Genomic DNA, 23831 nt, shown 5'->3' on the forward strand with positions numbered 1-23831 from the left:
TGCTTTTATTTTAGACTTTAGCTCAAGGATAGAAATAATTAAGATAAATGTTCTACCGAGACTCTTATACTTGTTTCAGTCTCTGCCAGTTAAGATTCCAGCAAAGCAATTTACTGAATGGGACAGGTGGATATCAAGATTCATATGGGGAGGAAAGAAACCTAGGACCAGATACAAAACTCTGCAGCTCCCTAAAGACAGGGGAGGACTGGCTCTGCCAAGCCTTGAGGAGTACTTCAAGGAGCACAAATCAGACCCTTGATATGTTGGTGTAACAATGAATATTTCTCAAGATGGAAAAGTATAGAAATAGGGCAGGCGGACGTTGAATTGCGAAACTTGATAGCATATAAAGGCCTACTGGGAAAAAATAGGTAACCAATTGAATGCAATAACCAAAAACACAATTGAAACATGGAATACCGTTGTTGAAAGGTATAAACTGGAGAAAGAGATAAGAATTTTGAGTTGGTTTGCATTTGATGATAGATTTATACCTGGGGTAAATGATAAAGGGTTTAAACAATGGGCAAGAAAAGGGATCACAGCAATGTGTACAATGGTTGAACGGGGTAGGATGCAGAGTTTTGAGAAGTTGAGGGATAAATTTGGATTAGATAAACATGAACAATATCGCTACCTACAAATAAAGGATTATTTTTTTGAGAAAGAGATAAAAACTGATACTGATAATGAAGTTGTTGAGGTATTTCGGAGAGCTTATGAAGGTAAAAAATGCAGAGTAATCTCAGTCCTTTATAAAAGTTTGATGTCATGTAGAAAATCTTCCTCCCTTTATATCAAAGAAAAATGGGAAAAGGAACTAAAAGAACAAATAACAGAGGAAGAGTGGTTTAATATTTGTAAAACGCAGTGCACGTCCACTAGCTCCAGGATCTGGAGGGAATTTAACTGGAAGAATGTGGCCATCCTCGGGGGGGGGGGGGTTGTTTGGGCAGGCCATCCTCACCAACAGTCCCAAGGAACCTAAGAGAACTCAAGGAACCTAAGAGAGCTCAAAAGGAGAGGTTAGAATACAAAGATAGTGACAAGCTACTGCTTGTCACTATAGACATGTCTTATTACTATAAGACAAGAAAGCTGGGAGAGAAAGAGGGAAAGAGAGATAAGAGATCCTGGTGCCAGTTCCCCCGGTAGTCTAGGCCTATAGCAGCATAACTATGAGCTGGTCCTAAGCCAGCCCTAACTTTAAGATTTATCAAAAAGAAAAGTTTTAAGTCTATTCTTAAAAGTACCTAATGTGTCTGCCTCCCGGACCCCGACTGGTAGACGATTCCAAAGGAGCGGTGCCTGATAACTGAAGGATCTACCTCCCATAGTACTTTTAGAGACTGTAGGCACCACGAGCAGGCCTGCATTCTGGGAACGTAATGTTCTTGTCGGATAGTACGGTACAATTAACTCTTTAAGATACGATGGTGCCTGACTGTTTAGAGCTTTGTAGGTGAGCAGAAGGATTTTAAATTCTATTCTAGATTTTATAGGGAGCCAATGGAGAGAAGCCAATACAGGAGTCATGTGGTCCCTTTTCCTAGTTCTAGTCAGAACACGAGCTGCAGCGTTTTGGACGAGTTGAAGGGTCTTTAGAGATTTACCATAGCACCCTGCTAAAATAGAATTACAATAATCCAACCTGGAGGTAACAAATGCATGAACTAATTTTTCAGCATCATTTTGTGACAGGATCTGTCTGATCTTAGAGATATTACGAAGGTGAAAATAAGCTGTCCTTGAAATTTGTTTAATGTAGGAATCAAAGGACATATCCTGATCAAATAGAACTCCTAGGTTCCTAACAGTGGTACTAGAGGCTACACTAATACTACTAAGGGCCGTCATATCGGCAGAGAAAGTCTCTCTAAGGTTCTTAGGTCCAATCACTATAACTTCAGTTTTGTCTGAGTTAAGCAGTAAGAAGTTTCTGGTCATCCAGGACCTAATGTCCTTGAGGCAGGCTTCTAGTTTACGAAGCTGGTTGGTGTCATCTGGCTTCATTGCTTTGGAGAGCTGAGTATCGTCTGCATAGCAATGAAAGTTCATGGAGTGTTTTCTCATAATACTACCTAGAGGAAGCATATATAATGTAAATAGAATCGGACCAAGCACTGATCCTTGAGGCACTCCATGGCTAACTTTGGTGTGCATAGAGGACTCATCATGAACATGCACAAACTGAGATCTGTCTGATAAATAGGATCTAAACCAACTTAAAGCAGTCCCTGTAACTCCAAGCAATTGTTCTAGTCTCTGTAACAGAATCTGATGGTCAATTGTATCAAAAGCAGCACTAAGATCTAACAGGACAAGCACAGATAGAAGTCCCCTGTCTGAGGCTAACAGAAGATCATTTGTTACTCAGTCTCAGTGCTATGGTAAACTCTAAATCCCGACTGGAACTCCTCAAACAAGCTGTTGTTGTGGAGAAAATCACACAACTGATTAGCTACCACTTTCTCTAAGATCTTGGAGATAAAAGGAAGGTTAGATTTTGGTCTATAGTTAGCTAGAGTTCCTGAATCAAGAGTAGGCTTTTTAAGGAGCGGTTTAATTACAGCTACTTTAAATGACTGGGGTACATAACCTGCTGCTAAAGATAAATTGATCATATCTAGTATGGAGCTGCTAACTAAGGGAAAGACTTCTTTAAACAACTTGGTTGGGATTGGATCTAAAAGACAAGTTGACGGTTTAGACGCAGAAATAATCGAATTTAGTTCTGCGAGGTTAATTGGAAAAAAACAGTCGAGGTTAGTATCAGAATTTGGAACTGTTTCTGCCGAATCGAAAATATAGGAGGAATCTGCACTAAGTAAAGGTAGTGAGTTGCTAATTTTGTCTCTAATGTTTAGAATTTTATCATTAAAAAAGCTCATAAAATCATTACTGCTAAGGGCTAAAGGAATAGATGGCTCAAATAAACTATGACTCTCTGTCAGCCTGGCTACTGTGCTGAAGAGGTATCTAGGGTTGTTTTTATTTTCTTCGATAACAGACGAGTAATAGGCAGTGCGGGACTGCCGTAGAGCTTTCATATATCTATTATGACTATCTTGCCAAATTAAACGAGATTCTATCGTTTTGGTGGAGCGCCAAATTCTTTCACATTTACGTGACGTTAGTTTTAGAGTACGGGTTTCTAAGTTGTACCATGGAGCTGATCTTTGTCGTTTGATTGGCTTCTGTTTTAGGGGGGCGATTGAATCCAGAGTAACTCTAAGTGAATCCATCGCACTATCTACAAACTGATCTAACTGAGAGGGACTAAAGTGATTATAGGAGTTTTCAACTAGGTTAGGGGATGGAACAGAAACAAAGGCAGCTGAAATAGCTTCCTTAAATTTAGCTACAGCATTATCATTTAAATTTATAGAGAGCACTTTTTTATTAAGAGGAGTTAAGGTTGGTAAAAAGAAATCAAAAGTTACTAGGAAATGGTCTGATATCAGAGAATTTTCCAGGAAAACCGACAAACTATTAACTTCAATACCATAAGCTAAAACAAGATCCAGAGTGTGGTTAAATCGATGAGTAGGTTTGTTTACACCCTGGGTGAAGCCGATAGAGTCCAATAGGGACATGAAAGTCGTGCTAAGACTGTCATTAACAACATCCACATGGATATTGAAATCACCTACAACAATTATTCTACCACTGCTAAGAACTATGTGTGATAGAAATTCTGCAAATTCAGATAGAAATTCTGAATATGGGCCGGGAGGGCGGTAAACTATAACAATTACAACTGGCTGAAAAGTTCTAGAGACTGGATGTGAAAGACTGAGTGCAAGACTTTCAAAAGAGGTATAATTCAGCTTTGGTCGAGGATTAATTATAAGACCAGAATTAAAAATAGCTGCTACTCCACCACCTCGACCAGTGTCTCGAGCTATATGAGCATTCAAATGACTGGGAGGGGTGGATTCATTTAAACTAACATAATCATCCTGAGAAAGCCAGGTTTCAGTTAAGCAAAGTAGATCAATATGATTCTCTGATATTAGCTCATTTACCAGGAGAGATTTAGATGCTAGGGATCTAATGTTTAGGAAGCCGCATTTAATTGTTAGATTTTTTTTGCGAAGTCATATTTGTAGTTTTGATTTTGACTAAATTTTTATGATTTACACCTCTTTTATTGAGGCTGAAATTGCCGATGACAGGTCTGGGGCGGAGAACAGACACAGTATCTATAGTATAAGTAGGGTTACAGCTATAAGAAGATCTAACTGAGTTACAGTTTGATTTACAGTCACAAGGACAGCTATAGTGGCAGGTAAACAGATCTAAAGGAAGCGCAGAGAAGTGTGTAAGACTGCAGCTCTGCATCCTGGTCTGAACTCTGATGAGTTGTCAGGGTTTGGGACTAATAAACTCTGCTACGTTTCTAGATAATAGAGCTGCACCAACCAGAGTAGGATGGATGCCATCTCTAGCTAGCAGACCAGGCTTTCCCCAGAAGGACTGCCAGTTATCTATGAAGCCCACATCGTTTGCTGGACACCACCTCGATAGCCAGCGGTTGAATGAAGACATGCGGCTATACATGTCATCACTGGTCAAATTAGGGAGAGGACCAGAGAAAACTACGGAGTCCGACATCGTCTTTGCAAAACTACACACCAACTCCACATTAACCTTAGTAATTTCCGACTGGCGAAGTCGGGAGTCATTTGTGCCGACATGAATTACAATTTTATCAAATCTACATTTAGCCTTTGTCAGCAGCTTTAAGTGAGCCATGATGTCGCCCGCTCTGGCCCCGGGTATACACCTAACTATGCCCGCTGACTTCGCTAACTTCACGTTTCTGACTATGGAGTCTCCAATTATCAGAGTTTTTGTCTCAGTGGGTGCTTCGCTGAGTGGGGAAAATGAATTTGAAACATGAAGTGGTTGGTGGGGAGCTGTGAGCCTCGTTTTGTGACTATGCCTCCCTCGGACAGTAACCCAGCCACTGCCTCCCGGCTGCTCGGGAGCTACCGGGGGAGATTTAACACTATGTCGGCCCGCACCGGCTACAGAAGGCTGGCTAACTACTGCTGCTGCATAAGATGGCTGTGACTCTGACTCAAAGGTGCGGAGCCTGCTCTCTAACTCAGACACCCTCGCCTCCAAAGCTATAAATAAACTACATTTAATACAGATACCTTTATCAGTAAAGGAGGACGAGGAGTAACTAGACATCTGGCACACGGAACAAGAGAGAGCAGGAGAGGGAGAGACAGGGAACGAAGCCATCGTAGGAGAAGCTAACTGCTAAGTTAGCCTGAGAGTACGTAGTTTAACGCAAACAAAAGATCTATAGATGGCTAGCAGGGGTGCTTGGTGATAATTTCGATTACTCAAAGTGTGCAGTGAATGGAGACAAATGTAAGAAAATACACAGGATAAACAATCTAGCTTTAGCTCTATCGATCGGTAGTAGCGATAGAGTGAGACAAAACAGGAAGTGATGCAATACGCTCACCGTAGTACGTCAGGATGTCGATAAACACTGCAGGTATAGTGCACGCTGAATGCACGTGCAGCAGGTGTAGGCAGATACACACCCGTCTAATAATGAGCAGGATGATTATATGAAGGGTCTCATGTTGTCAAAGATAAGTCAAGAAAGAACTTGTTTAGTGGAGTCAAAAAGTTTATTTAGGACCCTGAGCGTCGCTGACGAGGTGGTCCACACGAGTATTAAATACTGTAAATTATTAACCGCAGCAGGTGGGCAGGGTGACATCCGAGAGCACCCACACTTTTGAAATGTCTTTTTTCCACTGTTGTTAGCATAAATGAATGTGCTTTAATGTTGCTAAATTAGCATTACAGCTATCAATCAGTCAAATTAGCTTCATTTCATAACTTTTAAATCACATGTAATTCAGCGGGCTTGACAGGTTGATTAAACAGCTAAAATGGACAGAAATAGACTGTTTCAAACGTGTGTTGTCCTCTTTTTACAGGAGTAACTATGTCAGAGACATGCAAATTCAAAAATGAGTGGATGGAAGAAAATAACTGAGCTGCAGAGTAAACTGAAATGAAACAAAAGAAATTGCTTTTCAGCGATTTATTGAAAATATACAAACATTTTTAATCGTAGTGCACCAGAGAAAGTACCAGTAAGAGAAAAGAGCGGGTTGAGTTAGGAATTGCCTCGTTGAACATTTTAACTCCAGTGTGTCATGCCGATGAAGTGCTGTAATCTGTGGGTGTGTTTGTATTATTCTAAGATACATTTGTCATAATTATTTTTCAAAGATAAAACTGAGAAAGAATCTGGTTAAATGCAAGTTAAAAACTGCAATAAAGAACACTTCCAGAGAAAGAGGGGGACGGGGGAATGTGTACGACATGATAACTTGAGTCTTTAGTGGCTGAAAACGTCCTGGAAAAGTCCTGGAAAATGATTTCAGGGAAAGAGTGGGAACCCTGCATCAAACATGACAGATGAACAGTCACATGAATGATTGTCATTATCAGCACATCATCACCATTACTTACTGTATGTTTATACTCTGGTGCCAAGAAGGCAGACTATCAGACAGAATGCTATTTGGACTTTCAGAATAAAAGACAGTCTTAAGATAACCTGAGGAACTCCTCACAGAAGATCACAACAGATGGATCAGTGTTCCTGTCTCACCACAGCCATGACAGCACACATGTGAGAGGGAGTTTTACATGTTCTTAAATCTGCTTGGTGCGGACTAGACAGGGCTGCCCAATTAGTCCACTACTCTTTGCAATGTTTATTGAAGCGTTGAGACAGGGGATCGTACAGGACAATAAGATTGTAGGTATAAAAATGTCCAATCAGGAACATAAAATCTCATTATTTGCGGATGACGTTTTAATTTATTTGACAAACCCAGAGAGCTCAATTTTGAAATTGTTGTCCTTTTTGGATGATTTTGGCACTGTCTCAGGCTACAGTTTAAATATTAAAAAGACTCAAGTGCTAAGTTTTCAATTCATGCCGAGCCAGACCATAAAATCTATTATCTAAATAATACTAAAGTGGGACCAAGACCACATAAGATACCTGGGGGTTAACATACCAAAAGACCTTACAAACTTATATGCTTTAAACTTTATTCAATTAAGTCAAAAATTAAAGGAGGACATAACAAGATGGAATTTGATACCGATACTAATCTTTGAGTCGAGAATTGAGTCAGTAAAGATGAATATTTTGCAGAGAATCTTGTATTTATTTCAAACTCTCCCAATTGAAATAACTGACAAACAATTTAATGAATGGGATAAATTAATATCACGATACATCTGGCATGGAAGAAAACCTAGGATAAAATTTCAAATTCTTCAGCTGACAAAGAAGAGGGGTGGACTTGCACTCCCCTGTCTTAAGGACTATTATAAAGCCGCCCAGCTAAAGATCCTCTATTGTTGGTGCAACTCTGACTACCAAGCCAGATGGAAAGAAACTGAAGAGAATGTGTCCGGAGTGGTTCCTATTCAGGCGAGGTTAGGAGATAAAAGATTAATTAAAAACTTAGTCGAATTAGGTAATAATTGGATCAACTTACCTCTGAAGATTTGGTTAAATGTTATCACTAAAAATAATTTATTGGAAGAGATAAAAATTCTTAAGTGGTGCTCTCATGATATAGACTTCACCCCAAACAAGTTGGACGTAAGTTATAAGGGATGGGCACATCGGGGTCTCTCATCATATTGTACTTTCTTTGACCGGGGCAAAATGAATGATTTTCAGACACTTAAAAGATTACATGGTTTAAAAATACTGATTTTTTTTAGATTTTTGCAGATACGCCATCACATAAACAGTTCCATGACAAAAAATGGAGCTGCTTTTGAAAATGACCTACTGAAAATCTTTATTAGTGCATATAAGGACGACTCAGGGCTTAAAGTAATATCAAGACTTTACAAGGGGCTCCAGGGTATCAAAACAGTAGACAGCACATCAAACAGAAATGGGAAAAGGAGAGTAATAAGTGCATCCCAGGGGAAGTATGGACTGAATATTGTGAAGCTCAATGGAAAATCTCAAGCTCACTTCTCTGGAGGACATTTAGCTGGAAGACTCTTTGCAGATATTTTATTACCCCTGCTCAATCATCTCATTATTCAGGAACCACCAGCTGCTGGAGGAAATGTGGCTCTTAGGATGCTAATCACTATCACGTGTTTTGGGACTGTCCAAAGGTACACTCTTTTTGGCGCAAGTTTCATTCCGAATTAGAAACTATATTTGGGACAAAAATAGCTTTCAATTGGGTCGAGCTTTTTTTTGGACTTCTATCTTTTGCCAGATAGGTTTGCCAGAATTTCCTCGAGGCCGACCGAAAGTCCTCCTCCATGGCCTCCCTGAACTCCTCCCAGGCCCGAGTTTTTGCCTCTACGACCGCCCGGGCTGCAGAACGCCTGGCCTGCCGGTACCCGTCAGCTGCCTCAGGAGTCCTATGCGCTAGCACCAGAGACCCTGCGACCACAACTCAGAGCAGCTGCTTTGACAATGGAGGTGGAGAACATGGTCCACTCGGACTCAATGCACCCAGCCTCCCCCGGGATCTTTGAAAAATTCGTCCGGAGGTGGGAGTTGAAGACCTCGCTAACAGAGGGTTCAGCCAGACGTTCCCAGCAGACCCTCACTACACGTTTGGGCCTGCCGAGTCTGACCGGCTTCCTCCCCTGCCAGCGCATCCAACTCACCACCAGGTGGTGATCAGTTGACAGCTCAGCCCCTCTCTTCACCCGAGTGTCCGAGACACACGGCTGGAGGTCAGATGACACGACCACAAAGTCTATCATCGACCTCCGGCCTAGGGAGTCCTGGTGCCACGTGCACTTATGAACATCCTTGTGCTCGAACATGGTGTTTGTTATAGACAGACTGTGACTAGCACAGAAGTCCAATAACAGGGGGAGTCACGTGACGCACGCAGAGGAATGGCTGCCTGAAGTTTTGGCCGCTCACCCTATTCCGTGATAATACAATTTTATTAACCCTACAAAGATCGGGTTTTATTTTTAACCGAAGAGTTAGTTATTCCATGGCTCCAACCGGTACTAAAGGTGAAAAAAAGGGGACTACGTCCACTAAAACCTCGAATACGGGCAAAGCTTGCTCGGATGCTAATGTAGAGAAGCTAGGTCCCGAGCAGACGAGCCCGGAGAGTGGTTGCACTGATAGCATGGCGGCGGACATTTCAAAGATTTACAACTTACTACAGAAGATGTCGGACGAGCATGATAAGAAACTGGATGAAATACGAGCAACCACGGCTTCCACCGAGGGAAAAATCGGCGAGCTAGCTGGACGCCTAATTAGTGTTGAGAGCCGGCTGGATTTTTTGGAGGACACAGATAAAGAATGGAAAGCCAACCCGCCCGCTGCTCGGGGTGAAGTTGAAGCTCTCCGACAGAAACTGGATGATTTAGAAAACCGCAGCAGGAGGAACAACCTCCGTATTGCCGGCTTTCCTGAGGCATGTGAGGGTCGTGACGCAGCGGGGTCTCTAGCAACGGTGCTCCCTGACATTTTGGAAATGGAGTTTATTGGTAGCCTTGAGATAGAGCGAGCACACAGGTCTGCAGCACAACCCCGTCCCGATGGGAAACCTCCACGTCATTTTATCGTGTGCTTCTTGAGGCATGCAGATAAAGAAAAGATCAGGAATGCGGCGCGGGACAAGGGGAAAGTTACTTGGAAAGGCCATCATATTATGTTCTTCCCGGATTACTCTAAGATGGTGGAGGACAAACGTAGGTGTTTTCATCAATGCAAAAAAATGCTGCACGAACGAGGGATCAAGTTTTCCTTGACTCTTCCTGCTACGCTTGTTGTCTACACGAAGGCTGGGGGACGTGTACGTTTTGACGACCACGCTAAAGCTGCTGCTTACATTAAAAACCTGTAGGCGGACTTAAGGGAACGGCTACGTCTGAGTTTTGTTTATATGGTGATGGATGTGGTTACATTTGTATCGGATTTCCATTTTTTGGAGTAAAGAAGGGACTGTACGCCTGGAGAACAACTGTTGCACGGTGCTGAGGACGTAGAGAGACTGAAACCCCAATGTGTACACCTGTCGGACCTTTTTTTTCCTATGGACTTGCCTGTTCGTGAGGTATCTACGCTATTTCACTCTTTTTTTGCGACATGAGCCTTTCCACAGAACACAGGTATGGGCATTTCTGTATGGTCAGAAAACTGAATATTCACTTCATTTTTCTTTTTTTTTAGTTCACTGAGGTAATAGATTGGTGTAATACTAAGCTAAAATCAGTTTATTACAGTACCTTTCTACTAACCCGTTGTTTCTGGGTATATTTATGTTTCATGTTGTTTGGTTAACTGATGCAGGCACAGTGGTGTGTCTTTAGCTCTTGTGCGGTTCTCTCTAGTGCTTATATCCTATTGTATCATGGACATGTACGGAGCCCGATGCATTTCTTTCTGGAGTTGTGACAGCTGTTCCTTAGTTCAAACTTTCCATCACCTATGTCAAAACTCCTACACTTCTGTGGATAAGCGAAACGTGCATGTATGTATATTTTCAACAAGCGCAGACATTCCTGCAGTTCGGTTAGGATTAGGTGGTTTAGGACCTTGATCTCTGTCTCTGATCTGGTTTACCCATGCACGGAGTGGGTGGGGCCTTTATGGTAGGTAATCTCTTCGCAGTTGCGTTTACGGACCTACTTGTTTGTTTTTTTTATGCCTGTTGGCGGTGCCCGGTGTTGGTACCTTAGTTACTGTTCGATTTGTGTATTTTCTTTTTTTGTGTTTCATTTTAGATTTAATTTACACTGCAACTTTACAGTTTCTATCATGGTTAGTAGTCTGCCTTGTGGTGCCTTGAACGTTTTTTATGTCTTTGGATACCAAGTTCTCTTGTAGCAGCAGAGAGTTGTGCCTTATCACCTTAAACACTAAAGGCTTGAACCATCCTACAAAAAGGAGCAAATGTTTGTCCTTCTTGAAATCTAAAGGATGTGATATTGCGTTCTTACAAGAGACACATTGTGCGCTGGGTGGGTTGGTAAAGTATATGCATCAGGGGGGACGAGTAACAGCAGAGGGGTGGCAATTCTAGTGAATAAGCGTCTACCATTTAAATACATTAGGGAATCTACTGACACTGCTGGGAGGTTTATTTCAGTTCTAGCTGAGATACAAGGACAAACTGTGATCCTCGCTTGTGTTTATGCACCCTGTATCAATGACCCAGAATTCTTCCCTATCATTACGGGTGGGGATTTCAATCAAGTTATGGATCCTATATTGGACCGTAAACCACCACGGCCACAAACTCGTTTGATTAATGTGCTAGGGGAGCTGTGTGAGGGCCTTGGAGCATTGGATATTTGGAGATTACTTAACCCTATGGCAAAAGATTACACATTTTATTCACACCCACATAACATATTTTCCAGACTTGACTATTTCTTTATATCACGTAGCATTGTTTCATCTGCTACTTCATGCACTATAGGAAGCATTTTGGTATCTGACCATGCCCACGTTGACTTGAAAATTACGCCTTTCACCAAGACACACAGAACTCCGAGGTGGAGACTTAACTCAAGTTTATTGTTAGAGCCTGTCTTTAAAGAGTTACTTAGGGATGAGATAATCCACTTCATAGAGGATAATTCCCCAAGTTCCCCATCAGCAGGAATACTGTGGGAGACCCTAAAGGCAGTTCTTAGAGGCCACATCATACAACACGCATCCAGAAAGAAGAGGGCAACTAGATGTATACAAATAGACTTAGAAGAGAAAATTAAAAAGGCTGAGGACAACTTTAAGTTAGATATGTCATCTTCCAACTTAACTTTACTTTCTAGATTGAAATATGAATACAATTCGATTGAATCCAAGAAGGTTGAATTTTCTCTTTTTAGAGCCCGTCACAAACAGTTTGAGGAGGGGGATAAGGCTGGGAAGATGCTGGCCAGATATATTAAACTTAAGGAACTGGCATGTATGATCCCTGCTATAAAGGACTTCAATGGTCAGCTCCACTCTGACAGTAAGGCAATTAACGACACTTTTAAATCTTATTATAAGAGTTTATACACAACTGAGTTAGTGGCTGACAATGAAGAAATTCATTCATTCTTGGCAGATTTGCATCTTCCCTCCATTTCAGAGGAGCAAATGAAAGTATTGGAGGACCCCATTACTTTAGACGAAATTGTGGAGGTCATTCGAAAGTTACCGAACAACAAGGGCTCCAGGTTTGGATGGCTTTACAGCCAAATTTTTTAAAGCATATGCGAAGGAGCTCTCGCCCCTTCTTCTAGACATGTATGTCGAATCACTTGAAGTCGGCGTCTTACCCCCAACACTGAATGAGGCTCTGATAACCTTGATCTTGAAGAAAGATAAGGATCCTACAGACAGTAAGAGTTATAGACCCATATCTTTAATTGGGCAAGATCGTAAGATTCTTGCAAAGATTCTGGCAAATAGGCTGGACAAAATTATAAATAGTATTATACACCCGGATCAAATGGGATTCATCCGTTCACGGAGTTTCTCGGATAACATAAGGCGCTTTATTAATGTCATGTGGGCTTCCAGAAATGATGATTCCCCTGCTGCGGCAATCTCGCTCGACGCTGAGAAGGCCTTCGACAGGGTCGAGTGGCCTTTCCTGTTCAGCACTTTGAAGGCCTTCGGCTTTGGTGAGAGATTCATCTCCTGGGTTAGATTATTATATTCAAACCCACGGGCAGCAGTCATGACAAATGGGAAAATATCGGCACAATTTGACTTACAGAGAGGAACAAGACAGGGGTGTCCCTTATCCCCCCTTCTCTTTGCGCTAATACTCGAACCCCTCTCTCAAGCTATTCGCCGGTGTCCTCTCTTTCCAGGCGTTCAGATTGGCCAAGTATCACACAAGTTAATGCTGTACGCGGATGATATCTTGCTGTTTGTTAAGCAACCTGATCGCTCTATGCCTGCGCTCCTAGATATAGTGACGTCATTTTCCAGAGTTTCAGGATATAAAGTAAATTGGAGGAAATCGGAGGCCCTCCCTCTGACATCTTATTGCCCCAGAACGTATTTTCAACCGGGAAGCTTTCAGTGGCCTTCTAAGGGCATCACTTACTTGGGGATCATTTTCCCTCCTGATCTTAGTTCCTTGGTTCAGGTCAACTTTGAACCCTGTCTTAATAGGCTCAGAGCAGACATTGAAAGATGGACCCCTCTTTACCTCTCTCTGTGGGGGAAGAGTAATGTTATCAAGATGATTAGCATCCCTAAGTTCCAGTACCTGCTTCAAGCCCTCCCATTGGATATCCCACTGAGATATTTTAAACAATTTGATGTACTGTGTAAGAAATTTCTATGGGGAAACCGCCGCCCAAGAATTAGCTTAAAGAAGCTGCAGAGACCAGTGGACAGAGGTGGTATTGGCTTTCCAAATCTGCTACTATATCACTACGCCTTCAGCCTCAGGCATTTGGCCCACTGGTCACTTCCACCAGAAAGGGCTCCACCTTGGCTCTCGATGGAGAGTTTCCTTATTGGCACTTTGCCCCCTTTGCTGTTGATTTTTGCCCAGCTACCCCCGGAGGTTAAAACTCATCCCATTATTGCTCATTTGCAGAGAATATGGAAAAAAGTGTCCGCATTTTACAAGTCACATCCTCATTTATTTCCTTCAGCATGGCTTTGGCTTAACCCTAAGCTCACCATAGGTAAAAAACCCTTTTACTGGAAAATATGGGCTGAGAAAGGTATCGTGACTTTAGGGGATATGTATGATGGTTTTGTGCTTAAGTCCTTTTCTACTCTGAAGGAACATTACGGTTTATCTCAGAATCAATTCTGGCACTACCTCCAAATGAGGCACTTACTCAACCAAGCTGTTCCCGACCCTCGGTTGGTTCTCTCGGTAACTGATGTGCTTAAGGAAATACTCTCTGTCTTTGGTTAGGGAAAGGAAGCTTCGAGTTACTACTCTGCTTTGCTGGACGAGTTGGGGGACCACACAGCGAGCCTTAGACAGACATGGGAGACTGACCTCAATAAGTCATTTAGTGAAGATGAATGGCATGCTATTCTGCAAAATCCTAAAAAATCCTCTCGGGAGATTAGGACCAGGTTAATACAATTCAAAATTCTAAATAGAGTCTATTGGACCCCCGCAAAATTACATAGGGCGGGGTTAAGAGATGACCCAGCATGCTGGAGATGTGGAGAGGCCCCAGGCACCCTTATCCATATAGTTTGTTCCTGCCCCGAAGCTCAGAGATGGTGGACGGCAATCCATGAAAACATTAAATTAGTTGTGGATCAGGATATTCCATTTCTGCCTAGTCTGTATATACTGGGGGACTCTGCTCCTTTGAGTGGGATCTGCTATTCTCAAGCGGGATGGATTCATACAGCCATTATGTTGGGCCGGAAGCTGCTGGTTAGAGAATGGAAGGCGGCCGATCTCCCTCCGTCCAGCCTTTGGTTCACTCAATTAGGTGCAGTGGCAGCTTTTGAAGAATTGACATATAGGCTGATAGATCGACTAGACTTGTACAGCGCTAAATGGGGAAAATATAGTAACGTTATCGCAGGATCTTGACCTTTTCCTGGACATTTTCACTTTATACTCCAAGCCTAAAAGGCTGGTCATTCCTTGTTTGGTGATGTAGGCTGTAAATCCTATAGAAATGGTATTTGCTCTAAAAGGTGGACAACTTATCACTTCCATGCAGTTTTATTTGAAGTATGCAGGTTTTAGTCGAGGAGTCTTGTTTGTTTTTTGTTGTTTTTTTGTTGTTTTTTTTCGTTTGGGTGTGATTTAATTTACTGTATTTTTCTTAACCACTCTATTTTATTCCTTTATTTGAACAATGTCTTTATATTTTATGTTTTTGTCCCTTTATTTTGTTCTGATAATGTTGCCCTTGCTGGGCATTGTTGTATTGTCCAGTGTTGTGTTGTTGTAATATGTTTGAAAACAATAAATTGTTGGGTCATAAAAAAAAGAAGTCCAATAACAGAACACCACTCTGGTTCAGATCAGGGAGGCCGTTCCTCCCAATCACCCCACTCCAGATCTCACTGTTGCTGCCCACGTGAGCATTGAAGTCCCCCAGTAGAACAATGGAGTCCCCAGTCGAAGCACTGTCCAGCACCCCTCCCAGGGACTCCAAGAAGGCTGGGTACTCCGCACTGCCGTTCGGGCCGTAGGCCGAAACGACTGTTAGAGACCTGTCCCCTACCCGAAGGCGTAGGGACACGACCCTCTCGTTCACCGGGGTGAACTCCAACACCTGGCGGCTGAGCTATGGGGCTATGAGCAAGCCCACACCAGCCCGCCGCCTCTCACCGCGGGCAACTCCAGAGAAGTAGAGAGTCCAGCCCCTTTCAAGGAGCTGGGTTCCAGAGCCCAAGCAGTGTGTGGAGGTGAGCCCGACTATATCTAGCCGGTACCTCTCAACCTCCTGCAAAAGCTCAGGCTCCTTCCCCCCCAGTGAGGTGACGTTCCACGTCCCAAACGCCAGAAGCTGCGTCCGGGGATCGGGTCGCCGAGGCCCCCGCCGTCGACTGCCGCCCGATCCACACTGCACGCGACCCCTACGGCTTCCTCTGTGGATGGTGGGTCCACAGGAGGACGGGCCCGCGTCGTCCTTTCGGGCTGAACCCGGCCTCTCCTGCGGGCCCCAACCCCAGGCCTGGCTCCAGGGTGGGGCCCCGGCTCCGCCATGCCGGGCGACGTCACGGTCCTATTTATGTTTTTCTTCATAGGGGTTTTATGAACTGCATTTAGTCTGACCCGTCGCCTAGGACCTGTTTGCCTTGGGTGACCCTGCTGGGGGCTCAAAGCCCCCGACAACATAGCTCCTAGGGTCATTCGTGTGCTCAAACTCCCCCACCACGATAAGGTAGCAGTTCAAGGGGGAGTATGACATTATATATGAAATATATGTAATGGAGAGAATTACTTTCTCTTTGAGGCTCTAGGACTGTAAATTTGAGGAAATTTGGAAGACGTGGAAAATGTATATTTCCCCAAGATGCCCTGCCCATGTTTGAAGGGAAGGGGAGGGAGGGAGAAACCTATTAAACTGTGTTTCTGGTTTTTTTTGGGTTTGGTTTGGTTTTTCCTCTTCTTTTCTTCCCTTTTTTTGTTAATAATTTTATATAACACCCCATGTTTTTTGTTCTGTTTAATGTTGTAATACGATGTATTAAAAAAAAGTAAATAAAGAAAAAGAATAATGGATCAGACTGTGAAAGAGTGCAACCTGCAATGACAGTGTGTTGGAAATGCAATGATCCTAAATAAAGAATTATAAAAAAAAAAATCTGCTTGGTGTGATAAAGGTCATATGTGTCATTTTAATTCTAGGAAATGTACATCTTACACATTTAGATAAGGCTGTAGTGTTTTAAAAGCAGCCTCCCACAGTGGTCAGGGATAAGCCCAAGTCCCTCTCTCATTGGTGTTTGATGCAGGATAAGCTGTCAGAGGAGGCAGTGGACCAATCTCCTCCCTGAAGTTCTCTCCCTCAGTCTGAAGTCAGTGAAAGGCCTCATCCTTTATGATGTGTCCCAGGTGGTTTAAAGGGTAGTCTAAGCCTACCCTGGAAGTTTCCATGTTCAGTTTGTCAGTGTTCTAGCAGCAGCTGTTAATAAGGGCTTATTCCATACAGGGCGTGATGGTTAAGACCACCCATTAAAGGATTCTGGAAGGATTGAACAACATCACAGCTGAATGAAAGAATTGTCTCTTTTAAAAGAGTTTAAGGGTGGAACCATGAAGCTGATAAAGAGACAGACTTGCTCTGTTCATAAAGGAGATTTTCCTTCATCCATATAGACGTAGACTTCACATGATGATGCTAAAACAATTCAAGTAGAAAACAGGAAATGAAGCATCTGACCCTCAACAAGAATGACACATGATCATGTTACCTTTTTAAAGATTTGTTACTAAACAGTCAGAGTTTCATTATGAATACATTTAAATTATAGACATTTTATCGAACATGTTTGATTTTAGACACACACACACACACACACACAGAGATATACACACAGACACACACACACACACAGACACACACACACACACAGTCCCAGGTGTGTGTAGCTCAGTAGAGTAGTGGGTGTGTAATCTTGACTGAGATCAGTAACATGTTGGTGTCTTTATTGACATGAACAGCTGGATGAATGTTTGGATGATGTCTGTAGAAAGCTGACATTTGAATGATCCACAATAACACAATGACAAAGTCTCTCTACTTATTTTAGGGACACACTCACTGATTGGACCTAGTTATGTTCTTATCATCTCATTCATCATTCTTTTTATTCTCCTTTTATTCTTTATTCAGTTTGTGGAGCTGCAGTTTGTCAGAGATCAGCTGTTCTTCTCTGGCCTCAGCTCTGAAGTCCAACCCCTCCCATCTGAGAGAGCTGGACCTGAACGAGAACAATCTGCAGAATTCAGGAGTGAAGCTGCTGAGTGATTTTCTGCAGAGTCCAAACTGTAGACTGGAGACTTTGAGGTCAGTTCACTTCTTCTCTGTTTGTGTTTTACATCTCATGTGTTTGATTATCAGCTGAAACATTTTCATGTTCACATGTTTCTGACCTCCATGAAGTTTTAGATTGAATGCTGTTCATGTTGATTTTCTTGTTTGAATCTGCATCAACAAATCTGATTTTTAACAAAATACTTTAAATGGAGTTCTTTAAGTTTTTAAAATGAAAGTTTCAGATTTTTATTAAATGTTCAAAACTGAAGACACAAGATTTTCTGAACTGACATATATTTGATTATGAAGCACACACACACACACACACACACACACACACACACACACACACACACACACACACACACACAGACAGTCCCAGGTGTGTGTAGCTCAGTAGAGTAGTGGGTGTGTAATCTTGACTGAGATCAGTAACATGTTGGTGTCTTTATTGACATGAACAGCTGGATGAATGTTTGGATGATGTCTGTAGAAAGCTGACATTTGAATGATCCACAATAACACAATGACAAAGTCTCTCTACATATTTTAGGGACACACTCACTGATTGGACCTAGTTATGTTCTTATCATCTCATTCATCATTCTTTTTATTCTCTTCTTTTATTCTTTATTCAGATTGAGTGGCTGCAGTTTGTCAGAGATCAGCTGTTCTTCTCTGGCCTCAGCTCTGAAGTCCAACCCCTCCCATCTGAGACATCTGAACCTGAGCTCCAACAATCTGCAGGATTCAGGAGTGACGCTGCTGAATGATTTTCTGCAGAGTCCAAACTGTAGACTGGAGACTTTGAGGTCAGTTCACTTCTTCTCTGTTTGTGTTTTACATCTCATGTGTTTGATTATCAGCTGAAACATTTTCATGTTCACATGTTTCTGACCTCCTTGAAGTTTTAGATTGAATGCTGTTCATGTTGATTTTCTTGTTTGAATCTGCATCATCAACAAATCTGATTTTTAACAAAATACTTTAAGGTTCAAGGTTTTCTTCATTGTCAATTCCAAAATATGTCAGACATACAGTGAAATTGAAATTACGTTTCCCCACGGTGCAATGTAGATAAGAAAAAAAAAGGTACGGTAAATAAAATAAAACAAGGTAAAAAAGATAAATAATATTTACATGAATAAAACCTAAATGTGCAAAAAGTACAAAGTTAAATAAAATGGAGTATAAAACAAGATTATAAGACAAGTGAAACTTGTGCAATGTGCAATAAGTGACCAGGGTTCTGTTTCAATGTTCAAACAGGAGGAGGTTCCAATGTTCAGTGTTCATGGGGGCAGAGGGGAGGGAAGAGAGGGGAGAGAGGGGAGAGAGTTCAGCTTCCTGACAGCTTGGTGGAAGAAGCTGTTTCTCAGTCTGGTAGAGCCGGCCCGCAGGCTGCGGTACCGTCTCCCCGATGGCAGGAGGCTGAAGAGGCTGTGTGAGGGGTGGGTGGGGTCACTCACAATGCGAGTTGCTTTGCGGGTGAGGCGGGTGCCGTAGAGGTCCAGAAGAGAGGGGAGCGGGACACCGATGATCCGTTCAGCCGCCTTCACTGTTCGCTGCAGGGTCTTGTGGTTGGCAGCAGTGCAGCTCCCCAGCCACACAGTGATGCAGCTGGTCAGGATGCTCTCGATGATGCCTCTGTAGAAGGAGCACATGATGGGTCAGGATGCTCGTGCTCTCTTCAGCTTACGGAGGAAGTAGAGGCACTGCTGGGACTTCTTGGCCAGTGATGTGGTGTTGGCTGTCCAGGAGAGATCCTCACTGATGTGGACCCCCAGGAACTTGGTGCTGCTCACTCTCTCCACAGCAGCACCGTCGATGGTCAGGGGGGGTTTGGGAGTTCTCTTCAATGGAGTTCTTGAAGTCTTTAAAGTGAAAGTTTCTGATTTTTATTAAATGTTCAAAACTGAAGACACGATATTATCTGAACTGACATATCTGTGATTATGAAGTACACACACACACACAGACACACACACAGACACACACACACAAACACACACACACACACACACACACACAGACAGTCCCAGGTGTGTGTAGCTCAGTAGAGTAGTGGGTGTGTAATCTTGACTGAGATCAGTAACATGTTGGTGTCTTTATTGACATGAACAGCTGGATGAATGTTTGGATGATGTCTGTAGAAAGCTGACATTTGAATGATCCACAATAACACAATGTCAAAGTCTCTCTACTTATTTTAGGGACACACTCACTGATTGGACCTAGTTATGTTCTTATCATCTCATTCATCATTCTTTTTATTCTCTTCTTTTATTCTTTATTCAGTTTGATGGACTGCAGTTTGTCAGAGATCAGCTGTTCTTCTCTGGCCTCAGCTCTGAAGTCCAACCCCTCCCATCTCAGAGAGCTGGACCTGAGCTGGAACAAGCTGGAGGATTCAGGAGTGAAGCTGCTGAGTGATTTTCTGCAGAGTCCAAATTGTAGACTGGAGACTCTGGGGTCAGTTCACTTCTTCTCTGTTTGTGTTTTACATCTCATGTGTTTGATAGTCAGCTGAAACATTTTCATGTTCACATGTTTCTGACCTCCATGAAGTTTTAGATTGAATGCTGTTCATGTTGATTTTCTTGTTTGAATCTGCATCATCAACAAATCTGATTTTTACCAAAATGGTCTGACATAATAGCCATCTGGCCCGGCGTGTTGAATGTATTCTCTCCACACGTGGCCAGCCTGACTGTGACACAACTGGAGCAATGAAATAGTGAGCCCAAGATTTAGAAGGAAATTTAAGTCTTAACCTTATTAGAACACCATGAAATTCACCACCACCAGTTGTATGTTTTTTCTTACCATTAGATTGGGATTTAGTCATCTTTGGCTCAACAAATCAGCTGATTTCTGGACGAATACAGGACTGGAAATCAGGGAAAGAGCGTCATCCGAGTTGTTGAAGAGTAAAGGACACCTGGATTGACTGCCGATGTGGCAGTGACTATTCTAAAAGGAATTACCTGAATTGCCATGAACCTGACTTATCTATGGCTAGTGATTGATCTTACACTACGCCAGATGATCAGTCTAGTTGACCTTGGTGAAATGTGATCTGCCAGTGCAAGCCAGCTAACCAGAGCTTCATGAGCGAGGCAGCATAGCTCAGAATTTATTGTCTAAGTTCTACCATGGCAACATGCGTGGAAGTAATAGCTGTAGAAAGATACAGTCATAAAGTAATGATTGTGAATACATTAGTAATCACTAATGATGTAGAAATAAAGAAATACAAGATGCATTAAAGTAGGAGTCGGATCTTGATGCTCAGGAACCTGTGATGACCTGGTTGAGATGCTGCAGAAAAAAAAACATGTTAGCCTTACTAGTAGCATCCTTGGCACACAAGTACCTTCTGATACAAAGTTTGCAGATCCAGGCAGGTCTGAAGGAATCCAAGACCAGGATCCAGATTTTTAGTTTTAAGGTTGATGATTAGCATTGTGTTAGACATGAATTATAGCAATGGATGACAGTCCTGCCGCCATGATGACTGAGAATCTTGTTGTCATTGTGACTGAATGATTAAGATGGCCGTGTACAATTGAATAGTCCTGACCGATTTATGACAGAACAGTCGAGTTCATCAAAAAGTGTTTACCTGGAATCAATGACAGGTTACTAATATGTGGTCCATACTGAAGCCGAGACGGATTTGACTGAGGATAGAATTGTGTCAAGTTTGTCCTCGTGCTTCCCAACTTGAAAGGGAATGATCCTCGACCCAATGGACTGGACTCCACTCAAACTTTTCCTTTTCAATTCCTTTATTTTGAAGTTTTGTTCAGTTTATGAGTTTAGCCTTCGGCTACTTCAATTAAGGTTTGGTTTAGGTGAAAAACCTTACAAACAAAAGAAAATACTAAAATGTTAACATGACATTAAATCAACACAACTTCAACATTTTAAATGAAACATGCAAGACTAGTTTTAACATGTTTAAACACATTTTAATGTTCCACTTTTTAAACATACTTTTCTATATTTTAAACATTTTAATCCTGAATTTTAACAAATGTTTTGAATTTTAAACTCATTTTATTATTCCGCTTTTTAAAACATGTTTGGAAATAAATGTTGTATTGATGTTTTTAATCACACGTGCAAAGTAAAGCAAACTGCTTTATTAACGTCATCAATTAATCAATTAATTAAGTCTGTCATTTACCCCTCGTGCTTCAGCAACAGTTTATAAACAGCACTTTTTCAATGAAATAAATACCACAATAAAGCACAAACAAGCTGTCTTTAAAAATAAAGAGACGCGCTATAAATGACTGATCAAACAAACTTAATAATATCAGAGCCTGCCTGAACCAACAGCACTGCAGATGTTTCCATGCCAGCAAAACAGTCTTTCCCAAAACATGAACACTTACCGGCTATCTCTTTGGTTTGTCGGAGATGATCAACTTTGCACAGATAATTTTGTGGTTCTATTTTCTCTGTAGTTTCAGCATATTAACCTGTCGCTCTGCCTCTGCTCCCCAGCTGTCTGTGTGCATCTCTCTTAGTACCTCAGGTGCACTCGCGCTGTGAGGATTCATTCCTTCCATCTGCTTCCGTCCGTTTGACTCGACAGTTTGCATAATGTGCAGAATTCCCACCGACTCATCCGATTTGTATCACGATTAACTGATCATGTAAATGGATTGTAGTCTGCCATGCCTATGCAAAGTGAAGTTCCCCCCAAAACCTAGGGATGCCCATTGAAATATGATGAAAGGTGTAGCATTGACTTTAAGAGCAGACACGTCGGCTGGAATTTAATGTTAAAGAGACACGATTGTAATGCGACCTGCTGAATGAGGTCAAATGACCATGACTAGTATGAAGGGGCTGGAAGACCTTACGCTTAAATAGTAAGTTAGTAATCTCCGATTTCCTTCAGGATTACATATTCCTGTGCAAGTCCATCGGTCTGTTGAAGGTGCTTCTATCTAGGCGCCAAATGATGTGCCTTGACGGGAGCGTGGCCTACTGTTTATACTCCAACTTTTATCAATGTGATGCAGGTCGATTGTGAGCTGCTGGTTGGTATGGGTGGAGAGGCCAGAAACCGGTAGCCGCGAGCACAAGTCCTAATAGCTGGATAGCCACACCCCGTTGAATTACAATATAGTGAGAACAACATACACAGAGCACTTCCCCATCACGCCACATAGAGCCACTGCCCACCTGGCAGGGCACCATCTCTCCCCTAGTGTGAGAGAAGACACTACATGACTATTTACCATCTCCCAAGGCTGAGAAGGAGATCTCCTGGTGAGAAAGAGCCTGGGTGACTCTTCCCACATGTACAGAGTGTGAGAAACAGAATAAAGGGAGCGAAATGATGGAAAACAAAGCACCCGATAGGCTGTGCATGTAGTATTCTAAGACATTTCAGATACATTTTATATGACAGATTCTATGAGACCTTTGTACATATAGTACACATGGAGTAACATTCTCCATAGCACGAGTTTGGAAACCAGTGTTTGAAACAAATCGTAATGCTGCATAATATACAGAATCTAGCATTTTCAAAGATGATGAATTTGCATGCATATATAAAATATCACCATAGTCAATAACAGGTAAAAGAACCGCTTGAACATTCTCTTCCTGGCACCAAAAGAAAAACATTTATTTCTATACAAGAAACACATTTTCATTTGTAGTTTCTTCGTAAGACACTCAATGTGACGTTTGAAAGAGATTTTCTTGGAGGAAGAAACCCAGGTATTTGTAGGTTGCAAGTCTCTCAATCACTTTGTTGTTATTCTTGAAGCAGACTGTGTTGTGAGTGAGAGGCGCTGTCACTGAGAAACCACATTTATGCGAGTGTGGAGACAATGATACAGCTTTGAGGTAATTACCGGATTTCACCGATTTTTTGGATGATCAGGCAGCTTCCTGCACCAGCGTGTGCTGCCATTGCCCGTGGGGCTGAGGTCATTCGAGTGGGGATGACATTCTCCTTTTGAGTTGAATCTGATTGAGGCAGCGTCTCCAGCTGCCCACATGAACACGCATATTTGAGCGTATATTGTAGCGTGAGCCTGAAGAAACAGAATGACTGTGGAAGAGAGAGAGTTTTAAGCGTTTGACAGCAGCAGGTTGATTGGTTGAGAAAGTTGGTGGCAGAGTCTGGTTGGTTAATTCCAGGATGATACACGCCCAAAATCAGCTGCTCACCAGAGAGAGAGAGATAGACATAGTAGTAGGGGGTGTGGTTTTAGAATGACAGTCCCAGGTGTGTGTAGCTCAGTAGAGTAGTGGGTGTGTAATCTTGACTGAGATCAGTAACATGTTGGTGT

The 23831-nt window shown here is 42.3% G+C and overlaps 1 protein-coding gene across 1 annotated transcript in view; it reads left to right on the forward strand.

Annotated features, from left to right (window-relative positions):
* LOC306825793 (uncharacterized protein) overlaps positions 1–23831 on the forward strand; it is a gene marked incomplete at its 5' end in the record, with an annotated part of 41158 nt that overhangs the window by 11623 nt on the left and 5704 nt on the right. The window contains 3 exons of the mRNA XM_079346749.1: positions 17362–17535; positions 18144–18317; positions 19804–19977. Coding sequence (XP_079202875.1) covers positions 17362–17535; positions 18144–18317; positions 19804–19977 — 522 coding nt within the window. The remainder of the gene's footprint in view (positions 1–17361; positions 17536–18143; positions 18318–19803; positions 19978–23831) is intronic.

The sequence above is a fragment of the Symphodus melops genome, assembly GCF_947650265.1.
Source record: "Symphodus melops genome assembly, chromosome: 6".
NCBI classification, from domain to species: Eukaryota; Metazoa; Chordata; class Actinopteri; order Labriformes; family Labridae; genus Symphodus; species Symphodus melops.